Source organism: Rosa chinensis, chromosome 3 (assembly GCF_002994745.2).
Source record: "Rosa chinensis cultivar Old Blush chromosome 3, RchiOBHm-V2, whole genome shotgun sequence".
NCBI classification, from domain to species: Eukaryota; Viridiplantae; Streptophyta; class Magnoliopsida; order Rosales; family Rosaceae; genus Rosa; species Rosa chinensis.
In genome coordinates, this window is record NC_037090.1 from 31843005 (window position 1) to 31865221 (window position 22217).

The 22217-nt window shown below is 37.4% G+C and overlaps 3 protein-coding genes across 3 annotated transcripts; all 3 read left to right on the top strand.

Annotated features, from left to right (window-relative positions):
• The first annotated feature begins 13793 nt into the window (after nt 1-13793).
• On the top strand, nt 13794-22213 carry LOC112194446. Its single transcript, XM_024334686.2, has 9 exons — nt 13794-14127; nt 15536-15620; nt 19771-20211; nt 20336-20548; nt 20642-20734; nt 20830-20943; nt 21041-21604; nt 21715-21993; nt 22094-22213. The coding sequence occupies exons 3-9, from the start codon at nt 19774-19776 to the stop codon at nt 22211-22213; spliced, it is 1821 nt and encodes a 606-aa protein (XP_024190454.1). The 5' UTR covers nt 13794-14127; nt 15536-15620; nt 19771-19773.
• LOC112194444 lies at nt 16013-17044 on the top strand. Its single transcript, XM_024334684.1, has one exon. It carries the CDS (start codon nt 16013-16015, stop codon nt 17042-17044), a length of 1032 nt encoding a protein of 343 aa, XP_024190452.1.
• On the top strand, nt 17087-19497 carry LOC112194445. Its single transcript, XM_024334685.1, has 4 exons — nt 17087-18540; nt 18639-18744; nt 18844-18893; nt 18939-19497. The coding sequence occupies exons 1-4, from the start codon at nt 17087-17089 to the stop codon at nt 19495-19497; spliced, it is 2169 nt and encodes a 722-aa protein (XP_024190453.1).
• Nucleotides 22214-22217: the final 4 nt, after the last annotated feature.

Sequence of the window (22217 nt, forward strand, 5' to 3'; positions counted from 1 at the left end):
GAAGGATGTCCCTACGAGAGGACGTAGCGTCACCCTACACGAAAGTAGGCATGGCGCCAACACCGAAGAGAGTGGCACTTTGGCGTTATAGGCCATGGCCCTAGCTAGGATGTGTGGGAGGCCCGTGGGTTCGAATGATACTTTGGCACATTTCAATCCTTTGATCGTCAACACTCAAAATCTGTCTCATTAGAATCTTCTGGATTCTGGTTATCGTTGGGGGACGCCTCAACGTCACAACCTATTCCTAAGAATATAGAGTTCTTTGAAAATTACACTAATGTACATGAGGTGTGGGATAGAAACTCCATCATAATTGATGATGTAGTTGCGCATGAATTTGTTGAGTTTGATGATATCGAACCACGCTTCGTTGATGAATGAATGCTAACGTAGAGAAATTTGGCCTAAATGGAAAGATGTGATCCATGTTAAGTTGGATTCTCTAACGAAGAGGAAGGTTTTCAAGCTAGTGATGTCAACACCTCCTAACATAAAACCTATTGACTAATGGGTCTTTGTTAGAAAGCGTGTTGAGAAAAAGATATGGTAATCTCACCTTATGGCACAAGGCTTCTCATAAAACGCCCTGGAATCGACTACGATGAGACATATTCTCTCGTAATGCATGTCATTACACTCCACTACCTTATCAGTTTGGTAGTTTCCGAATAACTGAACATGCAGCTTACGAATGTGGTCACTACGTATCTCTATGGGGATCTAGATACGGAATGTACATGAAGGTTTGTGGTGAACTTCATTTACCCAAGTCAAGTGGCTCTAGACCACGGAGCACATTTACAAAGAGGTTGAAACGCTCACTAAAGTGACTACTTGATTGGGAAGTGATATGCCCACGTGTTTCCATAATAAGTTTCAGATTCTATCACGATTCATGTTAAACATGTCTTCATCGGAAGCCCTTAAAGAGTTAAGGGAAACCGCTGAACACTTGGAATCCGAGTTTGAGATGAAGGATTTTGGGAGAACACGATTATGTCTCGGTTTGGAACTTGAGCATTGTGTTGATACATGCTTAGGCATTTTGACAAGGTCAAACCTTCAAGCACCCCCATGATCGACCGTAGTCTTGATCCTGAAAAGGATCTTCTTCGTCCAAAGGATGATGACAAAGATGTGCTAAAGGTAGAAGTGTCTTACTTAAGTACAATAGGCACGTTATTGTACTTAGCTCAATGCACAAGATCAGATATCTCATTTGCAGTGAACTTATTAGCTAGATATAGTTTTGCGCAACGCTACGCCATTGGATTGGTGTAAAAGATATCTTTTGGTACTTGAGATGCACGATTGATATGGGCTTGTTCTATCTCTACACAGAGACGATGGATTCGAACCCATCACATATCGGGAACACCGCCAACACTGGCCTACGTTCTCTATCCCCATTCCAAAGTGACATGTGTTTTGGAAGGTTTTACTGATGTTGGGTATCTCTCTAACCTACACAAAGGTCATTCCCAAACTAGTTAAGTGTTCACCATAGCTAAGACCACAATATCTTGCAGGTCTACAGAATAGACCCTAGTCGCTATATCTTCAAACTATTTAGAGATTTTTGCTCTTCACAAAGCGATTTGTGAATGTATATGGATTTGATCCATAATTACGCATGTTCGAAGCAATTGTGGTTTGAAGTCTACCACAAATGAGCCTACGAGCATTTAGGATAATGCTGCTTGTTTTGAACAAATGAAGCAAGATTACATCCAAAGCGACAACACCAAGCATAATCAGCAACAACAGACTCTTCTCAAGATCAAAGTGAACTAGATTCGATTTGAGGATAGTGTGGCGAACTTGCTTACTAAGTCAGTGCCTAAATTCCACTTTCGAGAAACATGTTGGTAGCATCGTTTATGGAAGTTATCCGAACTCCCATGATCGTTGTCAGCAAGGGAAGATGAAGACATCATGGGGAGATGTCTACATGTATGGTCTCGAAACGTGAAGGGAGTGTTGTGCTCTTTTTCCCCTTCGATTGAGGTTATTTTTGTCCCACAGGGTTTTTGTTACTCGGCAAAGTTTTTAATGAGGCAACGAGAGGAGCACCACGTTTGAGCGACACAAGGGGGAGTGTTCAAGTAAATCTAGAATATGTGTTTGGCCCAAACTCTAGGTTACTTGACCTAGTTGTAATAGGGTTTTGAATTAGAGATATTCTCAAATATATTCATAGATATCCGATTAATTGTACGATTATCTTTCCTTGTACAACTCTGATTCTATGTCTTATAATCCTTTATATAAAGAGGTCCCTATTACCAATGAAAGTACGACTCAATTCTCTCCCAATTCAGTTTTCCTTAAACAGTCATAAAATTGTATGATTTGTCTACTGTTATAAGTTTCCCTTTTATAAGTCGGGGGTTTTATATTCGACTCACAATTGTGTAATTCGGTTGTTTGATAAAAGTAAATATAAAACTGACCGGTTCTTGCAAGATTATGGATATTGACAAGAAAAAAAAACTACGTTTATCACTCCATCATAGCATTGATGTCATTATTCCTTAAGTACTGTCTACTTTTCTTATGATCTTTCTCTTCATTTTTGTTACGTTCATCATTTCCTCATACGTTCATAGTACCCGCGTGTTACATGAAGTGGTATCTTTGGTTGTTATGATTGGTCATGAAAACATAGTAGGAAATAGAGGCACTGTGTCGGCAATCAAAGAAGTCTCAAAAAGTAATACATCAAGTTCAGACCGGTAAGTATGTACAATTTCTTCTGTTGCAGCTGAATTTTTAAAGTAGAAAAAAGCCAAAATCAGAAGTCCATTTATTTTGTCCAGTCTCTTAATTCAAAGTACTTCAAATTATTTTGGCTAGTGTCTCCACTAAATCTTCTGCTTTTTATCTCATGTGTGTAAGATGTGAAGATAGGTTTATGTTAAAATGGCAGAAAGAGTCTTTGTGTATAGTGACTAAACGCTGAATAAGTCTAGAGTTTGCATGGAACTACAACTTGATGGAAGTCTAATTTTACGTATAATGGTTATTTACATGTACTACAACCTGACCTAAAAGTCATTGCTTTTTCTCATACAAATTTCTGAGAACATACATAAAAACTGAAAAAACATGTGTTGTAAAAGCAATTGTAACCAATCCATGTGAAAGTCACTGTACCGATGGGAGGCAAGTAGTTGTCAGTTATATTTCAATGTCAGTCATGGTTTCTTAAGGATTACATGTTGGTATATAAATGGGTATTAGAGCCAAAAATTTTAGTGCTTTAGGTTCCTCTAGGCTGTTCCTGTTCTTCTTCAGCTTGCTTCTGTCACAGCATTGTTGTGCTGAAGTACTGTATGAGATAACTCCTTCACACCCTATATCCAATGGGTATTGGATCTGAAAGTGTGAGCTGCTTCTCTCAATGTTCTTCTTATTCATCTTAATCTTGCTGATTCCACGACAATGGCGCCAAAAATTGATGCGGCTAAAATAGCCTCATAATTTAACCCTGCAAAATGTAGTTGTCAGTATAGGATAAGCATGGATCGTTCAGTCCGAGGATTGTAGGATACAACTACACAAAAATGTCAATTAACAAATAAAAGAATAAAATGGGGTTTTGAATTTTGGTTCCTAATCTACTTAAAAATAAAAACGAAAAAAATAAAACTATCTACAATGATCGACTTCCTTCACCTAGACCAATACCACTTGGAAATTACTAAGTGTAAAAACAGAAAATTCATTTCAACATGCTACAAAAACGTGCCCATCTTAAATGCCTAGATAAGAGTCCAAATGAAAAGTTGTCACGGTCCAATCCATTTATATGATTCTTTCTAATGTGGGCTTGGATCGGAAAAGTCCTTACCAAGCCCAATACTACTAATTTTCAAAAACACTTAGCGTAATTCTCTTAACTAGTAGTATTATCTAACCCTCGAATCAACTCACACGTACAAATTAACCATTACACATAGAATTTAACACGTAATTTCCAGAATCGTTTAACCATTGAAACATGATTTTTACCACTCTTTAGAACTAATTACTATTTGTTTAACTTAGCGCCTTAACAAATAACAATTACTCTTGGTAAATTAAGCAAACACACAAGAACACTTAGCGTTATTCTAGCATGTAAACTTATTAAGCTAACTCTGAAAATTATCTAAACACGTAAAAGGGCACAAGATTGTAACATGCATCATCAAAGAATTCTTAAAATCAACTTAATAATAAACTAAAAATCTCAAAAATATTAATAAAAATATTCTGAAAATTTTATGTCTCCAATTACACAACTTGCAAATCCAAACAAGTAAATCACAAAATAATTCACAAGTCTTTACACACAAAATTGAAACAAAAATTATAAGTAGAGTCATAGTTAAACTTTGAAGCGTTTTCCTTAGCGGCTTGGCAACAATGTGATGAACTCGTCTCTGCTATGGTGGTGGAGCGTCCTTGACTCAGCGCCTAACAGCTTCGTAGATTGATGGAAGGATGGTGGTCACGGTCTTGTAGGTGATGGAGGTTTGAGGAGTGAATTGGGCAGAGTCTCAGAATAGTTTTAGGCTAGGAAGTGATACCCTTGGTGTCAAGAATGACTTCTATTTATAGAGGAATCCTCCTCTCTTATGATGCAATCATGACCATTCATCTAGAGGTGATTTCTCCTCCAAATTTCCTTGATTTTCTCTTGACAGAGTCTTAAATTTTCTGATCTCTTTTCCCCTTAATGACTGATGGTATATTTCTTGGATATCTCTAAAGTTAATCATGCAATGCTCCTTCTCTTTCCCTTGAATAGTGACCAAATACATCTCTTATTCCTCTCCTTTGAATTGCACTAATTTCTTCTTCCAAGAGTTGTGCACACAATGAACTCCTATAATCAAGAAAATCATAAATTAATTAGAATCTATAATCAATAAGAAATAAGATAATTAGGAATAAATATTGATTATAAAAACTCCCCTTTTTATCTCCACAAAATAAAAAGAATTAATGTGAATGATAACTCCTTGAATTCCTCCTAATTTATCCAAGTCTTCTTATCCTTCAAGTTTCCTTGATTTCATCACTCATGAGTTCTCAATGGGATGGACTCTCTTTAAAACAAGAAAATCAGAAATAGGAAAGTTCAAAGGAAGAAAGTTCCCTAAAACAAAATAGGAAATATTTCCTAAAATGAAAGAGGAAAGTTTCTAAAATGACTTATCCTTCATTTACACTCATTTCTGCTCTTTTTCGCCCATTTTCTACATTTCCGACCTTGAAGTAACTAAAAACAGAAACTATGCTATAGTTAGTAATTTAAGAGAATAACTTAGCCAATTAAATGAGGGAAAATACATATTAAAAGTACATTATCATTGTTCTCAAGTTTATAACATCACTACTTTGCAACCGTTAGCACAGGGCGACACTCTTGTCTCCCCTAGAAGCATTTTTGAATTAGGCTTCTTCAGTCCTAATGGTTCTGCTAATAAGTATGTGGGGATATGGCACAAGAATATATTTCCCCGTAAAGTAGTGTGGGTGGCCAACAGGGAAAGGCCTCTTGCAGTTACAAGCTCATTGGCGAGTTTGAGAATCAGCAGCAATGAGAGTCTAGAGCTTGTAGATGGTAAGCCGAATTCAGCGTGGTCAACCAATGTTACTACACAGGTTCCATCATCTAATACTAATTCATTTGCTGCATTTCTTTCATATGAAGGAAACTTTTTTGTTATTAGAGCTGGTGAATCAATATGGCAAAGCTTTGATTATACAGGTGGAACTATGCTACCGACCTGGCCAGCAGGTGGGATACGATAGTAAATCTAAAACGGGCCATTTCTTGATTGCCTGGAAAAGTGAGAGTGATCCATCTAGTGGGATATATACAACTGAACTCAGACGACGAATAGATATGCCACCACAAGTAATCATTTGGATTAATCGATCAACTCCCTTCTAGAGAAGTGGACCATCGGATAAATCAAAGTTCATCAGCATGCCAGATATGGATGATCGATATCTTAGTGGATTTAAACTAGAAGAGAATGTGGAACAGGGAACAAAGTCTTTCTCATTTAAATTATTTGACACTTCCGCAACATATCTAGACATCTCTTCACAGGGAAAACCAAAGTTTATGTATTCAAAAAATGGTAGGAACTAGACACTCTACTGGGAGACAAAAAAGAATCCATGTGACATTTATGGAGCATGCGGGCCTTTTGGGGTTTGCAACATCTCTTAATCTCCAATCTGCAAGTGTTTGAAAGGGTTTGTGCCAAGTTCAGAACAAGAATGGAACAAAGGAAACCAGACCGCTGGGTGAGTAAGGCAAACCGACTTGTTCTGTGAGAGACAAATAGATAAGAAGTCATTCTAATTGTAAGGAAAACAAGGTTATAATGATGATAAGTTTAGGAAGATGATATGGGTAAAAGTGCCCGATTATCATCAGTATAATACATCTTTAAATACTGACAACATCAATGACTGCAAGATACAGTGCCTAAATAATTGTTCTTGCCTAGCTTATGCATTCGTTAATAATATTGGGTGTTTGGTTTGGTCCAAACACCTTATAGATATACAGGAGTTCTTCAAGGGAGGTGTTGATCTTTATAATCGCCTAGCACGCAAAGAGTTAGGAAAATGATAACAATGCTTGCAAAACTGTAGTTAGCAATATCTCATCTTTTTCTTATATACTAGCAGGCCCACCCACTATGTGTGTGGAGAGAAGTTAAAGTAGTGGAAAAATTTCCCTTACAATTATCACATTTTCTACTTTTTAAATTTTTTTCTTTCTATTTTACAATTTACCATATTATCCTTATTGATTAATTATATTTCATAGTTTTTTAATATATAACGGTTAAATTAGTAAAAAAAAATTTGTTTTGGAGAGCAAGTTCTCCTCTCTTAATAATAGTATAGATATATGTTTGTTTTCTTTTTGTATATTCATTTGCAGGTGAAGGAAAGCCAATTAAGTTGATTGTCAGCCTTACAGTTATTGGTTTAATGATTATCTTGGTTGCCATAGTGTTTGGTTTGTACAGGTTGTGAGCTAAACAAAACGGTAAGAAAATGAGATAGAGGAGATTAATTATTCCAATGCATTAGCACATTTATAGGTATCTCTCTAAAGTACTAAACTACTAATCAAATTAGTATAACTTCCCAGCAGAACTGTATAAGAGCATATATAGTTATATACTAATTGATTTTTTTTTTTTGAAGGAATAGATCATTTCATTACTTATCCATAGCGAGAAAGCACGTTACATCAATTGTTGTCTCATACCAAAATCATAAATGGCACAAGCCGCCAAGCAAATTGACCGGTAACCCTCATTGCTAACACATGAGCTCACTTATTCTGGCCTAAAAAACAAAAGGACCCAAATCCTCACAACGTAAGTCTCATTTATAGTAAATCTAGTCGCCTAGAGACCTCAATTGGTGTACAACTAGAGACACTAAGAATTAAGTCGACAAAGAGCCAAATCTATTTGCAGGCAAAACTAAACTAGATTGGGATAAAACCACTAGATCTCCAGAAAAGGCCTAGAGAAAAAACTAGAAAATAAAATTTGCTAGATTAGTAGCTCAATCATGGTTCAAAGGAGAACCTAGCCCAAGAACGAAGCCCAACAAGAACAGCCAAGCCCAAACCCATCTCTACCCCCTGCAGCATGTATGCCCGAGCAGCAGCCACGACCCCCGTCGCCGCCCTTCCAGGATAGCCACCTCCCATCGCCGTTGCCACCCAAGGAACCAAATCTGGATGCCCACCAGGTCCGATCCAATTGGGTACGGACACCCAATACACCTCACTGTCTATTGGATACTAACAAACGCCTCTACAGTCTCCAACCACCGTCCCCGGAACTCTGCTGTGACTTGCACCGCTGCCAAAGAGGATAAAAAGTTGATGAAACGGCGGTGATACAAGTTGGTTTCTTCCTCGTCCAGAAACCCAAGAACCACCATCAACTCTGTAGGCACCACCCATCCGGTAGCATCGCAGCATCACCACAACCAAAAGGCCGGCAGTGTCGCTGGACCTGCCGGACGAGCGTTCTTGAAAAGCTAGAGAAGGCACTTGGGTAGAAAACGGTGACTAGAGAGAAGTAGGGTTTTTGGACAGATTAAATGTTTGTGGAAAGTAGAGTTATATACTAGTTGATATCCATAACTTTTGTTGTTTTATTCTAATTCTATGTTTGATGTTTATACTCGCAAATTAACAAAACTTCTCTTTCAATGAACATGATCGATTCCAACCTCTAGGGATACTCTTCGAGAATATATTGGAAAATAAGATCCATCAGAGGTATATTGATCTATGATTTTGATACCATGTTAACTGCTACAGACAATTTCAGCATTACAAACAAACACGGGCAAGGAGGTTTTGGTCCTGTTTATAAGGTATTTATTTATTTACTTGAGGGTAATATAGCATTGTAAGAGGTAGAAGAATACAAACATGGACACCATGATTAACTTGTGGACCTTGTATAGGGTATACTACAAGATGGGAAGGAAATTGAAGGAATCGACTATTTGGCAACTCGATGATTTTTCACAGGTTTGAGGATTTATGAGCTTTTAATTTTTTGAAAGGAAAAAAGATAATTTTGTTGCCGAGACAAACAATTTCTGAGCTTTTAGGTGCTTTACTTCGCTTGTCTGAAGTCGGTAAGGTAGAGGAACCGACTATTAGGCAGCTTGACAGTTCTTCATGAGCTTGGAAGACTTCTGAGCTTTGAACTGATTTATTTTATTTGTCTGAAGTCCCTTCTCTTGATTTGAGAAGACGTGTTTATAGTGTTGGCATCCTTTTCCTCAATTTGGAATGCATTGATGACACGAGATTAATCGCATCCTTAATGGTGTAACTAAATCAATCAGTTTTAATTAATTGATTTAATTACATTTGTTTAAGGAATATCCTATTAAATAAAATCATAATTAATGCCTGATATCAACCAAAATATTCCTTAATTATGTAACAAAATCAATCCGTTTTAATTGACTGATTTAATTATATATATTTGTTTAAGAAATATGCCAATCAATGATGATTTTATCTAGTGCTCGACAATCAAATTTAAGCTGATTGATATTTACATTTACTGCTTGATTTTAATTGATATTAACCAATTTAGTTTGATTGATACATCAAGCTAAGTATCAAGAGTATATCTATTTTCACATCACATACTCAACAAATTTTCTCGTATTTCGACACGTGTCACTCTCAAAACGTATTTAAATTTAGTGATGCATGAGTTACATGTATCATTTGTGGGACTCGCTTGCCAGCTGAGCTTTGTTGGTCACAATTTCAAGAATTGACCAATTTATTTAATAAATTTTATTTTCATTAAATTTAATGTGTCTACAAATATATAAGGGATAATTAAGTAAAAAATTTCGTTTTGACTAACAATCTCTCTTCTCTTAAGTATAGTATAGATAGATAGAACTAGTTATCAAATACCAATTATTTATTGGGGAAATGATCATTTACCCAATTTTAGCTTAAAAATTGCCCACTTACCCAAACACTCTAAGAGATTATTTCCCTATTACCCAATTAAGTATTTTTAAATTCTTTTTTATTTATTTTTGGGACAATTTTGCCCCCTCCTTCTTTGTCACTTAGAGAGAGAAGTGATAGGAGACCTTGCCGGACTCCGGTGACCAGTGGTCGGCCGCGGACTCCGGTGACGGAATCCAGCGACCGGTGACAGGAATCCTGCGTCCGGTGACCGGAATCCCGAATCCGGTTACCGGACCGGTGACTGGATTCCGGCGTCGGATTTTATTACCTCCCAATAATATCCAGTAATCATATTATTGCCCCCTAATAAACATATTATTGCTCCTCAATAACAAGTTTATTGGAGATCAATAATTAGTGAAAAATGAAGATGTTTTTAATTTTGAATGTTTTAGTATGTTTATCCAAATAAATAATCTTATTATTGCCCCCCATTAATCTTATTATTGTCCCCCAATAAAAACATTACTGTCCCCTAATAATATGATTATTGCCACCCAATAATGTGATTATTACCCCAGTAGAAACATTATTGGCCCTCAATTAAGCATGCAAATACCAACAAAAAGCAAACCTTATTGATCCAAACACTAACACCGCTTCAATTTATTCCAAATTTATTCACAGACCATCCAATAAACCCACATCACAATCCACTTCAAAAAACTCAGAGCTAGAAGCCAAAATCAAAAATCAACTCTTCTTCGTCTTCCTCACATCGCATTCTCTCAAACTCCCACAGAGAGAATGCATCATCCCACAGAGAGAATCCTTTCTCTCATCCATGATGCAATAGTTTTTCTTTTTTTTTCCTTCCCCATTCTTGCAGCTCTTCCCATCGAAATCAGAAAGAAAGAAAAAAACCATCTAAATTTTTCTCCGGCCACCCACGCTTCCCCTGTGGACACCCACGCTCCTCCAGCCCGATTCCGGCACGATTCTGGCCAGACCGCCTTCATCTTCTCCAGGCCCTCTTCTCCAGTTGCTCACCTGTAGCCCATCTCCCACCGGTCCTAGCCTCGATGCAGCAACACCCCTGCTTGCTCGTACGTACTAGCCTCGTCCAGGCCTGTAGGTACCCCACGCCGGCGCTCTCCACCGTCACAGCCACCATCTCTTGACGTCTCCAGATCATTGTCCAGAACTAGACAACATCAAGGGACATCCTCAGATCACCGGCGATCTCAGCGACAACCTCCGGTATTCTCAGCGACCTCAGCGACGACCTACACGCAGGACGAAATCAGACCCAGACCGCCTGCAACCTGCGGCACCTTAGAGTAGTCGCTCGGCATCTGGCTGTCCGGCTAGATAGAGAGAAAGAGAGAGTCTGGGAGGAGAGAGAATATGAGAGGAGAGAGACGATGAGTTTCAATTTGATTAATGGGGGCAAAACTGTCAATAGTTGTTGGATTGGGTAAATGGGGTTAAAAAACTCTTAGTGGAGTAAATGGGCAAATTTTAAGCTGAAATTGGGTAAGTGGTCACGGCCCCTTATTTATTCTTGTCCGGCATGGAGGTGACGTTATTCGTTGCTCTCGTATAGAGTGCTAGTTTTGTCCCATCATTGGTTTTTTCTGAACTTTCTTCTTATAGCTGGTTTTCAGACAATGTAGCCGATTGTGAACAGATCTCTTTGATCTCATGCTGCACATTTGATCCAATTGAGACTTGTGTTGTTGGTGGTATGTGCCTGCTCTTTTAGGCTTGGTGTAGTGGGACGACATCTGTAGTCTCAGTGTAGCTCGATGGTAATGGGTCTGCCCTTAATCTGGAGGTAGACGCTAGCAGTTCGGACATGGTCCGTTGGTTGAAGACTTGTGTTGATGGTAATAGTTGAAATCTTCCCTTTCACGGTGGAGGCATGACGTGGATCTGATACGCTAAAAGTAAGCGCACAATTTAACCCTGAAAATGTCATCGTTAGTATATGGTAAGTAGGGATCGTTCTAACCGGAGATTGAGGGTACACCTGTCATTGTAAAAATAAATTAATAAAAGTAAAAAGTATTATTTACAAAAATAAAACAAAGAAAGAAATATATACAAGTAAACACAATTAGGGGGTTTTAGAATTAGGGTTTTTGAAAATTAAAATAAATAAAAGAAAAATATAAAAACACATAATATACAATGGTGGAACGCAAGGAACAAAGATCAAATCCACAATCATATGAATGAAATCCAATCACAATTCCTATAGTTGATTATCTATGTCATGAGAAAGAAGTTGATCATGTGAAACGTTAGAAAGCAAACGATTTCCCATTTTTTACTTTCCTTGAATAATTAATCTAAGTGAAAGCACCTAAATCAATCCTATTGAACATGCAATCATAGTCTAGAAAGCTAGCTAATCAAGAACACATTCAACGCATTAAGAACAAAGAAAGGATGTCAACACAGTGCACAACCTAGTTATGAATAAGTTTACCTATTTGCAATCTTCCTTAATTGATTTCGACTTTTGTCCAAAGCCTTCACTACTTAAATTAGCTCCAATTACATGCATATATCCTAAGTTGGCCACCAAAGAACACATACATGCAAAAGTTTTCTATAATCCAAAATCAATCAAGCAATCTCACATAAGCAACATATAAATCAACATATAAAAATCACAATTTTATTTCAAAACATATAAACGGGCTTTAAACTTTGCCCTTAACGTCATGTTAACTAGAATTCATAACTCTACAAAATCAAACAAAGGAAAACAAAAGAAAGTATGAAATACACCGTGAAAGATGGATGACATGGCCTTGAGACGAAGAACTCGAAAATCCTTGAAAGCAAGCAATCTTCTAGGGATGATACAAGGGTGGATGGTGGCTAGGATCTTGATGTATTGCATGACTTCTTCTCCTCCTTTGGTTGAGACGCAGAGCTTTTGAAGACTAGAGAATGGAGAGAATTTTTCTAATATTTATTTACTGAGGGAGAGAGGTGTGTTGTGGTGTCTTGTGGTCATGTGTGTAAAACGTCTAGAGAGGAGGGTATATATAGGGGAAGGCAAGGCTTCATAAATTTAATTTCCAAGGAATTTTCTGGTTGCACCACACAGCTCCAACTAATGAATTAATGCCACGTCAGCTCTGCCATGTCACTCAACCAATCAAAAAGCTCCAAAATAATTCCATAATCTTTCCAAATATATTATTGCTGATTTCCCAAGATTTTATCTGATTTTTCTCTTAATTTTCGGCCAAAATAATCTTGAGTGAAAATAGGAATGAATCTGGACTTGTTTTGGACCTTTTCTCCCTTAAATCTCTCCATGGCATCATTATCCTTGATCCTCTCTTGATTTTGACATTAAATCCATAATTTCCCATGGCAAAATCAGATTTAATTCCCCAATAATATCTCCCACGTCATCTTCAAGCCATGTGGTCTCCTAATGCCTTCAGGTTTCCTAGCCTCATCAGGATTCCTGCGTTGACTGGGATTCCTAGTTGGACCAGGAAAACTCTATTTCTTCATTTCAGCTCATTTCCTTGTCATTTATTCCAATGTACCTAGAAAATAAAAATTACATTAAAATTTATTTATTTAAGGAAATAACTAAGTAAAATATGAGGAAATAACAATTAAAACGTCGCATTAAAATGCTCCTATCAGGATCTAGGTTAGTGGTAATTGTGATGCTAAGGCATCAAGGTTGCGGAAAGATAGTGTTAGTAGTAGCTTTACACTACTAGAATAACTTAATCACACGACAGTCATCACACAACACATGAGTTTTTGCTGTTGTCTGAGTTAATCAGACGACAGATTTTTTAAACCAGTCGTTTCACCCTCTACTCATCCAACACATCGTTATTTGTTAAATTTGAGATATTTCAGACAGCAGTTATAAGGACATCTGTTGTCTGAATAATGGAAAAAACAAACAAACAATTAATTTACATTTATTTTTTTCCACTCAAAACCAAAATCTTGTTTCCTTCCCTTAGCTAAAAAACCAAGATCTCTCCAAAAAAAAAAAACCAAGAACTCCCACCCAAACCGCTCTCGGCCTCTTTGGAATCGCCAAAATCGTGTTCCCTCCCTTTGCTAAAAAATTAGGTCATTCTCCCACCCAAAATCGCTCTCAGCCTCTCTGACTCACCAAAATCGTGTTCCCTCCCTTAGCTAAAAAATTAGGTCATTCTCCCACCCAAAATCGCTCTCAGCCTTTCTTTCCCTCACCATTGCTCTCAGCCTTACTCTGACTCATTATCAATCCCCCTCACCCTCAATCCAGTTCACCCTTTCACCCTCGTCAAGCCTCTATCTCACTCACTCTCGCTCTCACTCACACTCGATACACTCTCAGTGGGCTGTCTCCGTCGACCGAGACTCACCCTCGTTCTTCTTGGTTTAAATCTTCTGGGTTTCATAACTCAATTTGTTCTTAAAGACCTTTCTATTTCTCTCCGTTCCAATTCAAGACCCTTTTGATTCTTCCTCACCTTTTGTCGCCACTGTTGCTCTAAAACTTTGATGGGTTCTCTCTAATTCCAACTCTTCTGCATGGGGTCTTTCTGGAGCTGCTGAGCTTTTTGACTTGAGGGGGCTCAAAGGTGATCAAACTCCGTCTCTTTTTGTTGTTGTAAGAATCATGCTTTTCATATTGAAATCTGGATGTTGATTTGTTGATTTGTTGATTTGTATAGATGTTGATTTGTTATAGATGTTGATTTGTTGTCTATGGCAGTCTTTACTGTGTACTGTGTTTGAACTTTGAAGTCTGGGTGTGAACAATCTCATAGAGCGAAAATTACCGATTTCCAATCATTATTTTTTTTATTATTATTTTTTTATAATTGTGCGCGCGTCACTTCTTTACTTTTATCTTCTTCCTTTTCTGGCAAACTTGACCCTCATCTTGTTCCATAACATTACCAAATAACTCAGACAATTATTTAATTGATAAAGCTGAATGATATTGCAATTAACTTATTGAATATGTATATTTCATGATCAAATCAGCAATTAATATTCAAGATGAGGACAGGATATCCATCAATCCATCATCTTGAACTGAGGAGAATATTTCAGATGTTGAAAATTTCAATACTGAACTGATAAAGCTAACTGAAGCTTCCATGCCACGCGAATTGAATATCAAGCATAAGACAAAGTAAGATGAGGAGAGCATTAAGGGTAGGCCAACTTGCTTATTAGTTATGAAAAGTTGACCAATCTATTTCTTTATTATCATATTTTACGTGTATATATAATGGAGTTCTATATATACAAACATATATGATTTCACAATTTATAGGAGAGTATAAATTAAGAATGTTATTTTCCGTGCAAACATTAATCGTGAATGATCAATAGATGTCACGGTTTTGTTTCAAATCGATCCATTCATTTGCTGAAAATTTCATTGTCCAGAGTTGTTGCAGTAGACGAATGAATGTAATTTTGGTAAAAAAAGAAGAAGCAGATACCTATGTAATTTTGCAGTAAACATTTTATTGTTGCATGGTGGTTTATTGGTTTTATTTTTAGCATTGCAGCCTTGTTGCTAGTTCATATAATTTTTATTGGTGTAAAACTTGTTAGCTTAATTTTTTTCTCCAGGAATTATTACTCCAAGATCTAATGTGTTTATATCTCATACCATCGGGCAGTGCATTTATTCAAAATTTGTGATCATTAGCTGAATTGTAATTTCAATAAATAAGCATGGGCTTTCGAACTCTCAACAATTGTGGCATTGGATGGTCTCTAGTGTGGGAATCAAGTTTTTATCTTTAAGTTTTGTTACAGGTTAACTAGATGTATGTGTTTTTGTGAACATTGAATTTATTGTAATAGAATACCTACATTTAAAGCTCTCCTTTGGTTTTTATTAATATTGGTGTTTATATAGCTACTAAAGGTATATGGTATAGGCATTGGGTGATAGCATGCATGTTGATTTATAATTTCCGCCTTGCCTAGAGTTGTTTTTAATAGTTCATCTATTGCTCTTGATAGGGAAGGTTGGTTGGTATCTAAAGATCTGAGGGTTGAAGAAGGTTAGCTGGTATCGCTGGGCTGAGTTAAGCTTGCTATCCTTAAGGTATGTCTCTTAATTTCTTCTCTGAACATGACCTTATAGATAGGACTCATGCCTTGTAGTTTGCTGCTTGTGGTTGTGAGTTATTTGATGTATATATGCCTTCTGGTTTGCTGGTTGTGCTTTTGAGTTATGGGATCGATGTATATATGCCTTGCATTAAAGCTTAGAGATGTTAATTTTATAAATGGTTTACATTTGGACAATAAAACAGAATATGGCCATATTCTGGTAATGCAGGTTCTTTATGTTATTCTGCAATATGGAAAACATACTTATAAGTCGAAAACATCTGATTTGAATTGGCTTTCTTCTTTTAAAGTAGCTGCATTGTGTTGATATAGAGGGGAATGCTTTTCCAAGTTCTTTGAATTTGAATGTGTTTTGTTTTTAGAATGGATAAGTCTTGGATGCATGCTGATAGAAGATCACGCACATATGAGTTAGGTGTTGAGGAATTCCTTAGGTTTGCTGTAGAGAATGCTAGTGATGTAAATAATATCTGCTGTCCCTGTTTGAAATGTGGGAGCATAGATGGGATGTTCTCAGCCAGGGTCATAAAAGATCATCTATATTTTAATGGTGTAGATGAGAGTTACAAAGATTGGGTATGGCATGGGGAACCATCTAGGGCAACAGTGAATGCTAATGAAGGGGAATCTGAAGCTACTGTAGATATGGTAGAAGATGGAGATGCAGCAGATAATATAGGGTTGGGAGATCAGGAAGAAAAATGGGCTAGTGAAGATGAAGAGTTTTTTGAAAATGGTGAGGATGAGCAGTATTCTGTAGAATCGAATGACTTCATGAGGTTAGTTGAGGATGGAGATAAAGCTTTGTATCCCGGTTGTACCAAGCACACAAAGTTAAATGCACTTATACAGACTTATAACCTTAAAGCAAAACATGGAATGTCCGATGTGTGCTATTCTGACATGTTGATCATGATCGGAATATTTCTCCCTGAGGGTAATGAGATACCTGGTTCGCATTATGAGGCTAAGAAGACTTTGGCTACATTAGGAATGGACTATAAAAAGATCCATGCATGTCCTAATGACTGTATTTTGTACAGAGGACAGCATGCTGATGCGAGTAGTTGTCCTACATGTGGGGAGTCTAGGTGGAAATTAGGCAAAGATAATATCGAGAAGCAAGGGGTACCCGGGAAGGTGTTGTGGTACTTTCCCCCAATCCCACGTTTCAAACGCATGTTTCAATCGACAAAAACTTCCCATAACCTAACTTGGCATGCGAATGAAAGGAGGAAGGATGAGTTTATGCGTCATCCTGCAGATGCCCCTACTTGGAAGTTAGTGAACCAAAAATGGCCAGAATTTGGTAATGACCCTAGGAACCTTAGACTTGCACTTTCATCTGATGGTTTTAATCCCCACAGCTCTTTGAGTAGTAGATATTCATGCTGACCAGTTATACTAGTTACGTATAACCTCCCTCCATGGCTATGCATGAAAAGGAAGTTCATGATGCTGACTTTATTGATTTCTGGACCTAAGCAACCCGGAAATGACATTGATGTATACATGCAGCCCTTGATTGACGATTTAAAAGCTTTGTGGGATGGGATAGATGGAGTGTATGATGCATTTAGAGGAGAATACTTTAAACTGAGAGCTGTTTTGTTTTGGACGATTAACGACTTTCCCGCTTATGGGAACTTATCGGGTAGTGTTACTAAGGGGTACAATGGATGTCCTATATGTTGTGAGAACACAAAACCACATCGGCTATCTCATGGACAGAAAATGAGCCATATTGGTCACCGGAGATGGTTACCGCGCCATCATCCTTACCGAAGGCTGACCAAAGAGTTCAATAACTTACCGGAGTTTGAAACTGCCCCTGAACCCTTAAGTGGAGAAGAGGTATTAAAAAGGGTTGAGGGCATGACCTGGTCATTCGGTAAAAAGAATCCTCTTCCAATATATAAGGGTTTGGAAGACCAAACCAGACCTTGTTGGAAGAAGAAGTCCATATTCTTCGAACTTGAGTATTGGAAATTTCTTCCGGTTCGACATAATCTCGATGTCATGCACATTGAGAAGAATGTATGCGATAGTATTATTGGTACATTATTCAATATTCCTGGAAAAACGAAAGATGGAGTCGCTGCTAGGTTGGATCTGGTGGAAATGGGCATAAGGACTGGTTTGGGACCAACACCAGGGCAAAAGAAAGACAAGTTGCCTTTGGCAAGTTGGAATCTACTGCTAGAAGAGAAGAGAGCAATGTGCATGTCTTTTTTCAACATGAAGGGTCCTTACGGCATTTCCTCAAATATAAGGAACCTTGTTTCCTTAGATGACTTAAGGCTGGTTGGTCTCAAATCACATGATTGTCATATGGTGATGCAACAGCTACTACCGATTGCTATACGTTCAAGTTTGGAGAAACCAGTCCGGTTTGCAATCATTCGGTTTTGTCTCTTTTTTAAGGCAATATGCAGCAAAGTGATAGATGTTAGGAAGCTGAAAAAAATGCAAGAAGATCTAGTTTTGACAGTTTGTGAGCTTGAGAAGTATTTTCCACCATCCTTCTTTGATATCATGATTCATCTCACAGTCCATCTTGTTAGAGAAGTTGAGCTTTGTGGACCAGTTTTCTTTAGGTGGATGTACCCTTTTGAAAGGTACATGAAAACCCTCAAAGGGTATGTTAGAAATCGAAACCATCCAGAGGGTTGCATTGCTGAGTCATATGTTGTTGAAGAAGCAGTGGAATTTTGCTCAGATCGTATACTTTCTGGTGAAAATACAGTTGGCATCCCATCAATAGGCATTTTTGATGAAAGCTGCACCAAACCGTTATCTGGTGCTACTGTTGTGTCCATTTATGGAAGGGAGTTGGAACTAGCACATCTTTGTGTATTACAGAATACAGAGGAGGCAAGACCATACTTCATGTAAGTTTTTGTTACATTTTTTAGGTTTTATTTACACTTCTGCATGTCTGTTTAGTTTATTAATGTTGGTACTAATCACATATATATCTTTTTTACAGTAAGCATATGGAGATTTTGGAGCTTACCTATCCTAAATTCAAAGATAATCAGAACTGGTTGACTAATAAGCAAAATAAAACTTTTGCTAAGTGGATTAAGGAGAAGGTAAATAACAAAACTATCGATTTAGTTTCAGTAATCTTCATTAGTTTTTTTTTTTTTAATAAGTGGCTGTGCAGTAATATATTTTATATGTTTACGCAGGTTCTTGAAGAATTCAGCAATCCTAATAATGATATCTCTGAAACTTTAAGGTAGATTGCAGATGGACCAAATCCAGATGTACCTACTTTTTGTAGTTACATGGTTAACGGGGTTCATTTCAATACCAAAGAACGCGACGATGTAAGAAAAGTGCAAAACAGCGGTGTTAGCCTACATGCCCGTGCTTTACAAGTAGCTAGTGCAAAGGACAAAAACCCAAAATTGGATGATATGCAATTTTATGGAGTGATTACAACAATTTGGGAGATGGACTATCAAAGGTTTAGAATTCCTGTGTTCAAGTGCGATTGGGTTGAAAACGCCAAAGGCATTAAAGTAGATGAGTTTGGGTTTACGTTGGTAAACTTGAATAGGATAGGTCATGTGAGTGATCCTTTTGTTTTAGGTAAGGATGTGAAACAAGTATGGTATGTAGCTGATCCTCTTGATGATGATTGGTCAGTAGTTATAACATGTCCTGATAGAGATTATGCAAATGATAGTGATAAAGCAGAAGAGCTTGAAAATTTGGAAGTTGAGCAGCAGCCCTTTATAGCAACAATGCCAGCAATTGAGTCATATGACAATATAGTTGATGATGATGAGAACCACTACATGCGAGAAGGGAACGAAGGGATATGGGTTGATAAATGATTACTATCAAAGTTATCTGTTTAAGTTAGAGGTCGCTTAGGATTCTTCGATATGTTTTTATAGTATAGGCATTAATTTTGATGCACTTTTGACATGTATTGATCTGTTTTTGATGAATACTTATAATGCTTAATGGTTGAATTCCCATTTACTTATCGCATCACTTAAATGTTATGAACTTCGATTATATTTGGTTTTATGTTTTGTAGGCTATCGCAGCATTTAAATATTATAAATGAAAAGAGCTGATTGTATATGGTTTTGTGCTTCCAGATAATGGCACCTTCTACGCGAAGACCTTCATCTCAAGCAGTAGCAATGGCCAAAAGAATGAGGGAAATTCAGCTGAGAGGGACAAGGTCTAGCAATACCAAGCGATCCAATGGAGCAACATCAAGGGGAACTTCAGTACAAGCTGCATCAAAGTTGTCATTGAAACGACAAAAGAGATTGAAGGGTAAAAGAGCTATGAAAAGGGAAGGACTGAAGTTGCTTAAACGAGGGTGTGTGACAATGTCTCGTATAGTGAGACGAAAAATAATTGGAAAGAGGATGACAGTTCAGTTCAACCAGAAAGGACAACCCATAGGGAAAGCTGGTAAAGAAATGCAGTCATATATTGGGGTGTTAGCTCGCAAGAAGGTTCCAATCTCGATACCTACATGGAAGGATGTTTTAGTGGAACAAAAAAATAAAATCTGGGAAGGCATAAAGGTATGAGAACTGCACTTTTTTTTTTTTTGTGTGTGGTTCTATTGGTATCTATTATGTGTTAACTATATGCTTATTTGTTAAAGTACTTCCTGATGTGTGCTTTCTGCTATTTTCTTGTATGCAGTTGTCATTTTTGTTGCGTCCAGAACACAAAAGAATGGTCTTAATCTCAGCAGGAGCAAAATGGAGAGAGTTCAAGAGTCATTTGACCACCCGCTACATTCTCCCACATAGAGATAACCTTGAAATTATCGAATCTCGACCAGAGGACTATCTTTTCATTAATCAAGATGACTGGGAGATTTTTGTACAAGATAGGTTATCTGACTCATTTCTAGTAAGTTAACTCAAAACTATTATAACCTAATATTTTTGTTTTGCATTTAGTGTTTACAAGTTAAGATAGCATTGACTGGACATTGATATATAGGAACTCCATGAGAAACAAAAAAGAAAACGAGCCTTAAGTAAGTATCCTCATCGGCTGTCACGTAAAGGGTACGCTGGATTGGAGGAAGAACTGGTCAGTAATCAATTTTTGGTTTCATTGTTTGTGTTTATTGATTCATTAATGTCTATGTACAATGGTATAGATATTGACTTAATCAATTTATGTAGTCTGCAACTATGGATGAAGCTGAACTTGATCGTGCAACCATGTGGATCAAAGCACGTCAAGATAAGAATGGAGGATTTAAAGATCCTTTAGTAGAGGAGAAGGCCAAAGAAATTGTAAGTTTCTATTTGGTTTGTGAAAAGGCATTGCAAATGTAATGTTTACCACATCAGTGCCTGCTTATATCTAAACCTCATCATTTATATTTTGTAGGCTGATTTGAAGAAAAAAGAGGCTGAGGGAGAGTTAAGCACTTCTGGTTCAGATGATGTGTTAACTTTAGCATTAGGAAATCCTGAGCATACTGGAATAATTAGAGGTGTAGGGGCAAATGTGAGGCAAGCTGCATACTTTAACCTCCCAAAACGCCGAAAGCAAAGTGTTGAACAGAGTCTTAGGTTAAGTGTTCAGAAAATAATGGAACAAGAAAGGGAGAAGATACTAGCAAAAGAACGAGCAATTTGGGAGGAGAGGTTGAAGACGTTAGAAGCAAGGGTGTTGATGAATCCTATGGTAACTGAATCCCCCAAAGATTCCACCATTGATAGGGAAGTTGGTTCTGGACAAGGAAGTTCAAATATGCATGAGAAGGCTGCCAACGCAATTGAAAAACAGATTCCCTCCACTGTTAGAAAGTCTTTGGATTTAGAACCTCATGTTGAGGAGCCTGTGGAAGTTGTGAATCCCATTGATGGTGTGAATTTGAATGCTATTGAGAAGGGTCAGCCAATTGGTCTCGTGGTTGTTGATCTGGAAATCCAGGAGGGTGAATTTCAGGTAATTGTAAATTTATTATATTGTTAAGTTTGCTGATGTGTTATGCTGCCAGGTTATACATTCAATTATTTTATTTAGTGTCTCATTAAATGTACTTTTTCATTTTGTAGGCACAGACAATTGGGAAAGAGTGCCATTTAGCTTTAGGTTCAACCGATAACGTTGTAGCTATTGCAACAGTTATAGAAGTCAATAATGAAAACAACAGCCAGCTTATCCATGGTGTTCCATTGGGCGAGGGAAACATGCGTGTATCGATTGTACGCTCTCTAGTGGATGAAGCCAAGCTTCCATTTCCAATCGAAAACGAAATAATGACGGTTCGTGATGCTATTGGGACTTATGTGGCTTGGCCTAAAAACCTTATTGTTTTTCCAGTAGAGTTTCAGGTAACAAATACTACTTATAACTTGATTTAAATGTATCTTAAAGTAAATCTTTGCAAATGACTTGTCCCTAATGATTTGTTCCATTTTTTTGTTACATAAGAAAATGGCAGCAAAGAGTAGAGGAATGAGAAAGAGAAAAAGAGTAGAAGAAGATGAGTATCATGAAGAAGATATAGACATGGCATCATTGCCAACAACCCTCCCTCCCTCCCTCCCTTAAAGCG